The following is a 10168-nucleotide window of genomic DNA, read 5'->3' as shown; positions in this document are numbered from 1 at the left end:
GATTCTTTATTTTCCATCACAGTAAAAGATGTGGCATGTTATTTTATTTTGGTTCTGCAACATTTTACAGTGATGGACCAATCACGTTACTGTCTACAGTTTAAACTCAAGGTGAGGCAGTTATAGTGATAATGAAATATGATAATGATGTAGTCATTCTTATGTCACACCCATGGTACACCCACACAGGTGTTTTCACTTTTCCTCGGCATAGTTTTACAGTGAATATGTAGAGAAGATAAAAAAGAAGGATAAAAAGGAGGAGTGGAAGGAAAAAGGAAAGAAGGTTAGGGAAAGAGTTTAGGAGTAGGATGTAAGGAAGATGTTGCCAAAGAAAGAAAGAGAATGGGAAAATTTGTTATGCTGTTTACAGCATAGCCACATGAGTATGTCCAATAGGGTCCAATTCAGTGAATTGTTCTTCCCATGAAGGTTTGCTGTGAAACAAAAAAAAATATACCAACACCGAGTTTATCCAGACATGCTACATAATTTCAGTTGTGCAGGTGGGTCTCAAATCTCTGCAGTTCCATCGTGGGGTTCTCAATGAGAATTAGCTGTGCATAAGAAATTTGGACAAAGAACATGATTGAAAGGGAAAAAGTACATTATTATGGATATATTTCTCAGATGTTCTTCAGAGGTTCTGCTGTTTGGAAATGAGTAATTATAAGCTGAATCCAGCCTGATATAAAAGTTTAACTTTATGTGTGTGACTGGTACTAAAACTTATAGACTCAGTACCGCCAATAGCTGGACAGGTGTGGTGTAGTACACTATGCTTAGCTCACAATTTAGCTCTGAAGCGTTACTAGGAGAAGCGTCCAAGGACTGCAACTGCTGGAGTTAGACAGACCTAGAGGGTCAGGGGGGCAAGTGTTGCCACCGCTATACAAAACAGATGTGGACTAGATGATGGGATGTCTCAGACAAATTTTCAGTATCAGCAGGTCAACAGGTCACTATGGTACCACACCACCAGTGCCAAGAGGGGCTCTATCTCTGTTTAATGTTCACTCACTGCTTTTTCTCATAGTGTGAGCAGTAGAATCTCTTTAAAACAGAAATTATGCTGTGGCTCAAATACTTTAGTCAGTTCACTCATAGGTAGTACACAGTGTACACAGTACACTCACATGTACTACACTGTTGTTCCATTTCAAACACTGCCACTGTGCACTCACTGGAAATTACAATGTATGACGTGAAAATAAACGTTTTATTTCCCTGTGTGTGCCCCCTGAGTCATGCCACATGGGAATTACTGCGCCACTGGCTCCGACGATGTTTCCTCCTTCCTCTGTTGCCTTTTTCACAAGTTTGAAACTATGTCGGTTCCTCCCCCTCTGCTACATCAGGTGAGAAGTGTCCATCGTTTTACACTCAACTTTTTGACCATCTTAGCTGTGTCCCAATTCAGGGGCTGCATCCTTTGGAGGACAAGGGTTAGGCCGAAGATCACTTAGACCAAAATGACACAGACTGGTCTATGGAGGATTTCCTATTTATCCTCCACTGCTGTTTCAGTCCACCACTCTTTTTGAAAATCCATAACTGGCGTGCAATGAATCTTGGGATAGGCTGGGCAAAGGATACAAAGGATCGACCTGTTGGGAAATGAAGAAAGCATTTCCCAGCCACATTTGATGGAGCCTTTGAAATGGGACAGCCCAGTCACATCGCTGTGACGCAGCCTTTGAATGATGAGAGCCCTGAATGAACACTTATCTTATGAGCGCACCATCCAGGTTCTTAAAGTGCACTGCACTACTTGTCAGTGTGAACGCACTTATGCACTTAAAACTAATGTGAGTACAGAAGTACATGAATTTAGTGACTGTAAGCCTCCAGTTGAGATCTGGCTTAGTCCAGTGGCCCGAGTTCGAACGTGACCTGTGGCCCTTTGCTGCATGTCATTCCCCCTCCCTCTCCCCAACCACCCTGTCTCTCTCTCACTGTAACTATAATATTGGCAAAAATGCCTAAATAAATTATAAAAAGAAAAACAAACAAAACAAAAAAAACAAAATTTAGATAACAAAAAAAGGCAAGTCCCTTAATTTCATTAGGCATCTTGGCAGTGCCTGACTCCACCCCTAACTCCCAACTAATCCAAAAATGGGCAAACATACGCTCACCCACCTGTCACTCAAAGATGCCACGCCCTCAATTATGCATAACCTAAGCCTTAATAAAATGTAAACAGGTGAGTTATATAAACAGTTGTCATGAAGGAGGAAATTAGCTCTAAAGACCAAAACTGTTTTTGTACCAGGCTGTAAACATGTTTATTTCTGCTGTAAAGTTGGACATTTTAACATGGGAGTCTATGGGGACTGACTCACTGTTGGAGCCAGACTCTAGTGGTACTTCCATGTTGGCTTCATATACCAACCTCAGAGGTAGCCGCAAGGCTAATTTACAATGTTAAATTGTAATATATATTCATAATTAGGGATGCACGTTTTTTTGCTGCCAATAACGACACAATCATTTATGCATGAATATATGTGTAATTAATTAAAATAAAACATTGAAGAGTAATACTATTTGATGTTTTTACATTAATGGTTTTATATCAAACATAATGTAAAATAACATTATTACTTTTATTGTAAGTCCATTGAATAATAAGTCAAAACAATAGTAAATCTATCTGAATAATAAAAGAAAAGTGTCTCTTTTTGCTGAGCTGAACCAAATGATGTTGTTCACTACAAAGAGCCCATCACTGTCACCATCACTGTAGCTGTCAGGAGCTGTATGTCCGTCTTCCTGCCTCCCTCCCCTCCATATGCTTTCTTTTGGAGCCTTGAAGGAGGCTTCTGGGCTGCCCTGCAAGATGCCCACGCTGCCTCCCTGTACCATGTGACTGGTCCCGCCCTCTGCACAGCGCACAGGCAGTGGCCTCATGTGTCGCCTCACGGTTGCGGGTTTATACGACAGGCAGAGGCAGCTCTGGGAGGGACCACGGGGAAAGGCAGATTGAGGCGGACTAAGGCGGACTGAGGCAGGCTCACCAGAGAGACCTTCAGCTAGGCTTGGAGCAGCAGAGGCAAATCAAACTGGGGTCCTCACCCTCAGATGTTCTTTTACAATAAAAGCCCTCTCCCTGTTCACCTCCCTCTGAAGCATGTTTTCATGTCAGAGTCTAAAAGAAAACTCAACACACAGAGCACACATTATAAGAGATTATATACACCATGGTGACTGAAACAGTCTGCTGTATTATAAATCATTTATGAATGGCTCTGAGCTTGCAAGAGAGGTTTAGGAAAATATCAGATGAATGTAATTGGCATGTACTGTCTCATAGTCCTTTTGTTTAAGTTTGTTTTGAATCTTCTACATAATTCTTGATTAACTTAATTGTGTGCCTTTAAATTATAGTCGTAACCTTTATTTTTAATCATAGTCTAGATCTCAAGGTTTCCAGACAGATGAAATATGATATGCTGAATTTCACAGAAAAAAATTCTGTAGAATTTTCCATGTTTTTTTCTTTTCTTTTGGTTTATATATATATAAATAATAATAATATATAATAATATAAGACATAATAATATAATACAATAATAATGTGATACTATATAATAATGATAAACTAGAGGGGCAGGCAAGGGGGCCCCAGCCCAACCACCCCAGCGCCGCAATCGGGGGCCCACGCACAGACAGTCAGGGCTGCCTGGCAAGGGCCCATCCCCCATATCTCCTGAAATTGGATGGATAGATTTTAATTTAGGGCAGCGTTAAAGTTTTTTGTTTATTTATCTCTTACACCTTGTCCTGTAATCCCCAGGAATATTTTGGATGGTGTCTGCCCACTGTGAAAAGATGCACCTCTTTCTCCTCACCCTGAAAGAGATAGGGGGAGGTCCCGCCAGGTCCTGCCCCATTCTGATTATAACCATTTTATGATTATAACAGTTAAAAACACTGAATAAAACAGTTTCTCTTTAAAAATCAGAGATTCAGCGACGCTCTTCAGGGACACAGGACAGGACGTCTCCAGCAGCTGGGAGCTGAGCTGTCTAACATTTCCTCAGCTTGTTTCTCTGATAACTTCAGATCCAGACGTCCGACGACTAAAATCCTTCATCTGGTTCAAATATAGAGCTGAAAACCACCAAGGTGTAAAAAGTGTATGTGGCTTAAAACTAGATAAAAGTCAATGTTGAGCTTCTGTCAGACAAACACACTGACACATGATCATAGAGGATATGATGTCACTGACAGGACACCAAGGAAACGTTACCATGATTAAAATCACAGATTTCTCTGGTTTGAGAATTGATGGAAACATTTGGGAAAATGTAAGAACAAAACTCAACAACATCTAGAACACAGGTCCAGTTATTTCAATGTTGAAAAGTTGCAGTTTATAACTTTGACAGAAACAGAAACATCATTATTAAAGTCATCTGAGCTGGGGATTTTCCAGGGAGGTTGTCTTCTTCAGTCAAATGACCTTCTATTTGAACCTGATTGTTAGGGAAAATTCTTATCATCGGTGGTGAAGAAAGAGCGCTAGAGTCCAGGATGTCTTATGCTGAGGATGTTTATTGATACTTGCTCAAGGAGAAAGGAGGATTCATTAACGCAGTCACCTCAAATCTGAAGCAGGAACCTCTGGGGATAGTCTTTATACACTTAGAGAGATTACTATAGATAGCTTACACTCCATAATTGGTCGAATATCTAGAAGAAGAGAGAGAAGAGGGATGTGTGAATACACTATTGGTTCATTAACCATAAACAAGGAAACATGACTATACACGCTGAAGTGCTGACTATAAGAACACCCAGCCACTTGTTACTGACCATCCAAGGTCTGCTGTTGTCAGCCATGGCACCTGCAGTATCAGCAGCAAACAGCTGCAGTCATTGTCTGCACAATGATTCATACCTTTATCTGACTGTAGCACTGTTGTCTCCATGTATAGACAAGCAACACTCTCAGTATCATTAGTTAGACCTGCTCCGAGAAAGGTCTGTCAGCTTAGACAACAACACCAACGACGGAACAGGACAATGAGATGTACTGCGATGCTCCGGGAGTTTCAAAGCAGTAATGTGACTGGTTGCAGTGATGGCATTTTACCAGGAGGTGTCAGTAGAGGCTCAACACTAACACCTGGTGGATCAAGTCATATGAGTGATGGCAAAGCAGAAAGAAGAGAAAACGCTTGATCCAGTTCAGAACAGCAGCATGAATGTCACACTGAGAAAGGTTTATTTTGTCTAAAGTAAGGTTTTCTTTTGTATCCCTCAGGTATCTCTGGGCCATTGGCAAAAACGTGTGGAAAAGATGGAAGAAAAGATTCTTTGTGCTGGTTCAGGTAAGCACAGATGAAATGCAGTAATGTTTACACTGGGTTAATGTATTTTGGTTCCTACAAGATACAAGTCACACATTGTACTGGATGGTAAAACACAAACAAACACAAAGGTGTTGAACTAAAATCTTCAGGATACCTCTTTCCCAGGTAGGAAAGGAAATGTATTTCTAATGAACTTGCCGTCCCTACAGCAGTGATGGCTACTAGTCGTCCGTTCTCCACCTGAGGGTCTGGATCCAGATGAGGTCACTGATATTTTTTATAGGACTGATAATTTAATATGTCTAATACAAGTTTATAGAAATAAGTGAAACAGTTTGCCACCTGCCATCCTCACCGTGGTCCTCACATATATGTCTTGGTTCAATTTAGACTTAGCAGAGATGACTATGCAAAGAATGAATTTGTCAGTTGAATGAAAAATGATGCAGCTACTGCTGTAGCTACTTTGGTAATCATTTATCTATGGGGCTGGGACTGTTGTTCGGACAAAACAAGGTGTGTGAATGAAAGGAGCATATTTAACAATTTTATCGACTCAAAGATAATTATATTTTTTAACACAAGAATGTATCAGCAGATTAATCAAAAATAGAAATAATCGTTAGTTCTACCTCTATAAGGACCCAGGTGTAAGTTCAAGTCAAGTTATTAAACTTGAGGCTGAGGGGAAAACTTTGAGAATCACTGATATGTTGACGTAGTTGTAGATGATGGAGGGAAACCTTCACTTTCCTGAAATCTACAGAACCCTGTTAAAGGACCAGTGTGAAGGATTCAGGAGGATCTACTAGTAGAAATGAAAAATAATATTTATAATTATGTTTTCATTAGTGTGTAATCTACCTAAAACTAAGAATTGTTCTCTTCATTAGCTTGGAATATCTATATATCTACATATCTATGGGTCCTCATCCACAGAGCCTGCCATGTTTCTACAGTAGCCCAGAGCAGACAAACCTAATACCGGCTCTTGAGAGGGCTTTTACATTTTTACATTACCTGAAGACCACCGCAGGTTCTCCTACACTCTTAGGTGGAGTTATTCAGTTGTTTTCAATCTGCAACCACTAGATGCCACTAAATTCTACACACTGGTCCTTTAAGAGATAAGGATGTTTAATGAAATCTACCTCTGCAGGGTTGACGTTCACTCTAATCAAATCAAGCTAGACTGGAAATTTATCTGATATGTTGTTGTGGTTTTTTAGAAGCTGTTACACCATTTAGCAGTTTCCCCAGTGTGACCAAGTTATAAGTCTGATTGTCAAACCAGGTTCAGGGTCACAAGCAACTTGCTAAACTCTTTCTTCCTCACCCTGCTGTTAAACTGACCACTAGACTGGTTAAGGTGATTAATTCAAATTCACAATTATCAGCTTAGAGAGAGCATCCAAATAATGTCATACACTCTTTATCTTCACTCTCTATCATAATTTCTAACCACGAGATCAAATTTTGACCTGATCGCACCACACACACACACACAACCATGAGCAGCCGTCAACATCAGCTCTGCTTCATGGCTATAATATTTTCATTGGCCACATGTTGTGTGTGCAGCGAGACGGAGAGATGCAGCCAAGCTGTCCTCCCTTGGCTGTCAGAGGAATGATGGAGAGGCCAAGCAGGCTTTTGTCAGGAGATGGGGGTGGGGTGTGTGTGTGTGTGTGTGTGTGTTTGTGGAGGGGTAGTGGAAGCGGCCATTTCCTGGTGGCTCTGCATCAGGAAATGGGCAGTAGCGGGGAGGGGGTGGGGGGTAGCGGCCTGTCTCTTGTGCATTGGAGAGGATATGTCTCAGAGCTACAAGTTGACAGGGGATTGACAAAGTCGAGTGAACACTAGCTGGCCTAACACTCGCAGCTAGAAAAGCCTGAGCACCGCCAACTTGAAGCCTCTCATTTGCTCCCAGCTAAATATATAGCAAGTGACAAATACTGGTCAATCGACTGCACACGCGCGTGTGTGTTGTGTGTGTGTGTGTGGCTGTGTATGTGTGTGGGCTTGTTTCACTATATTTGTGGGGTCAGAAAAACAGGAGCCCACTCTATTTGTGGGAACAAAATGCTGGACCCCACAAATTAAAAAGGCTGTGTGAGAGTTAAGACCTGGTTTCAGGGTTCGGGTCAGGCCTGTTGTGATGGTCCAAGTTAGTATAAGAAGCCAATATGTCAGTGATGGGTCCCCACAAATATAATAAAAGAGGGATGTATGTGTGTGTCTGTGTGTGTGTGTGTGTGTGTGTGTGTGTGTGTGGGGTGGGGGGTTGTTTTTATGTTTGTGTGTGTGGATGTTTGTTTTGAGGAGCAGACTCACTCTCTGGTTGCTGCTGTGTGTTTGAGTGACTCATGTACTTGTTGTTGCTGTTTTAGATGTTGTGTCGTAGAGACTCTGCAGTGTCATTTTTCCTTCACTCACTGTCTGGTTTTTCTTTCATGTAAAATGTTGTGAGTAAATTCTGACCGTTGTCATTTTGTTACCCATGACTGTGCTAATCACTTCACACTTTGATTTGGATCCTTTCCACTTGAATGGGTCAGAAATATTAATATTAAGTTTGTCTCAGTCTTTTAACTCATGTCTCACTGAGTTGTATCCTCATGTAATAATTTTACTTTTAACTTTTTAACTTTTACTCATTTTACAGTTAGTGTCTCTGCACCATCCAATACACTGTCTGGATGACTCTTTTACATACAGCTACATAAAAACAAACATTGCTGCACAATTTCATTAAACTTCAAAATGAAACTAAGTGTGACGTGCACAGAAGTTTGGGGAAGTCAGTACTAAGTCATCAGCTGATGATTCTTCAAGACAGTTCTTGACCTACAGTCCGATCTAGTTAATCTAGGACTAACGAGTTAATAAAATTCATAGAGCGTTTTTCACATGCCACAATTAGTTGAATGTTTTTTTCTATTTTTTAAGTTCATGAAATATACATATATATTTTGGATACAACTGTATTCAGAGGAAGGAACAGTGACACTCAGGACTGAAACGATCCAAAGCTCATGGTCTGCAGCGCGTGGTGGAAGTACATTCAGGGTGTGTCCATGTCTTTTTTGCTATTTTAACAGCGGAAAAAACAGTCTCTGCTCCAGTTGCATGGTTCAGAAGGGTTGTACTTCATCTCTTAATTATTCATGGGAATGTTTTGGGCGCAACATCCAATAAACCAATCACAGTGTCATCTCCCATTCCCTTTAAAATCCAGGCACCTGCACCTTGGCAGATTGCTATTATAACGTTGCAGTGTTTCACACAGAGTTAGATTCTGTTTGTGGTCAGTTGATCACATATTGTGACTGACCAGTAAGCCCAGTCCTGACCAGTGATCCCAGTCCTGACCAGTGAGTCCAGTCCTGAACAGTGAGACCAGTCCTGACCAGTGATCCAAATCCTTACCAGTGATCCCAGTCCTGACCAGTGATCCTAATCCTGACCAGTGAGACCAGTCCTGACCAGTGATCCTAATCCTGACCAGTGAGACCAGTCCTTCCAAAGAAGGTCTGAGTGAATCATTGTGCTGCTCACAGCTCTACAGTGAAGTAACGGCACAAATCACAATGTCAGACAGATTTATATTTACATGATGAGAAGTGTGAATAAATCTTTAGCTCCTTATGAAACTGTGGACAAATTGAGGAGATGAATGTGGAACACTGTGGAGGATTTACCAGGTAGAAAGAAAGAAGTTTCTCTGCAGAGCCTCGGCAGGAGACATCCATGACACATGACAACGTTATACAACACACAGCATGTCACAAAGAAGCTCCGACCCTCTGAGGCTGTATTGTAACGATCACCTGACTTATCCAAACATCTAAGAGCATCTTCAGCTCACTCCGCTTGTGTGTAACAGACAGAGTGTGTGAGCTCTGTGTGTCTGTGTATGTTGGCACATATTACTCTTGATAATGCTCCTTAAAATAACAGTGAAATACTGGGACACTGACTAAAGAACAGGTTTTTGCTGGTCAATCACTTTCTGCTGCATCAATATAACAATGAGCCAATGTGGGTGTGAGACAGGGTCCTCAGTGTTCCAGTATCTCTACACAGTATCAGTGTACAGAGCAATCTACAGACTATTATTAAAACGCTCTTTATGAATTTGTGAATCATAAAGAGCCTTATTAGTAGTCTGATGATACCTCTGAACCTGAGCACAGGTATGTCTTCCCTTTCTTCTTCAGGTGAATAAAAGAGATGGGGAGTCTACCTGTAATACGATAAAGGCAATTTGACATTTTGGCAAATGTGCTTTTTCACTTTCTTGGGAGGTTTATATGAAAAGATCGACAATATTAAGCCACCACCAGCAGCTCGTCAGTTTAGCACAAAACAGCAAGAAGCAGATAGCCACAGATTAAAATGCTTTATATCATCTGTTTAATCTGTATAACATTGACTTTTTATACTTTGGTATGGTATTGGTATTTTTTTAATTGGACATCCAACTCTTGGCAAGGAAACTGAATAAGCACATTTACCAAAATGTCAAGCTTTTTCGTTAGATGTGATCATGTGACCATAACCTTCTACTCCTGAGGAATGACAGGGTGACCTGAAGAAGTGGCCATATCAGTAACAAGCTGACTGTGAAGTGATGATCACAGTCCCACTTCTTTAAGACAATGTATTCCTATGTAAAAAAGATAACTCTCTCTAACAAACACTCACACACAGGCACAGTCGTATTTGGAAGCTAATGAGAAATGGAATGAGAGAATAGCTGATATGTCAACTGAACGCGTGAGATGTAAATAAAGACGCTTTGGCTATTCACAGTAATATGTAAAAAAGGACCCCCACACCCCTTT

General features: G+C 40.9%; 1 protein-coding gene across 1 annotated transcript in view; it reads left to right on the top strand.

Annotated features, from left to right (window-relative positions):
- The window catches only part of cadpsa (Ca2+-dependent activator protein for secretion a), a 208567-nt gene that overhangs the window by 96389 nt on the left and 102010 nt on the right, over nt 1–10168 (top strand). Inside the window, exon 9 of the mRNA XM_023424816.2 lies at nt 5273–5339. Coding sequence (XP_023280584.1) covers nt 5273–5339 — 67 coding nt within the window. The remainder of the gene's footprint in view (nt 1–5272; nt 5340–10168) is intronic.

Source organism: Seriola lalandi, unplaced genomic scaffold (genome assembly GCF_002814215.2).
Source record: "Seriola lalandi dorsalis isolate HSWRI2012SDOR001 ecotype SW California unplaced genomic scaffold, Sedor1 jcf7180002054748, whole genome shotgun sequence".
NCBI lineage: Eukaryota > Metazoa > Chordata > Actinopteri > Carangiformes > Carangidae > Seriola > Seriola lalandi.
The sequence above is the reverse complement of the archived record's forward strand: the minus strand, read 5'-3'. Positions and strand labels throughout refer to the sequence as shown.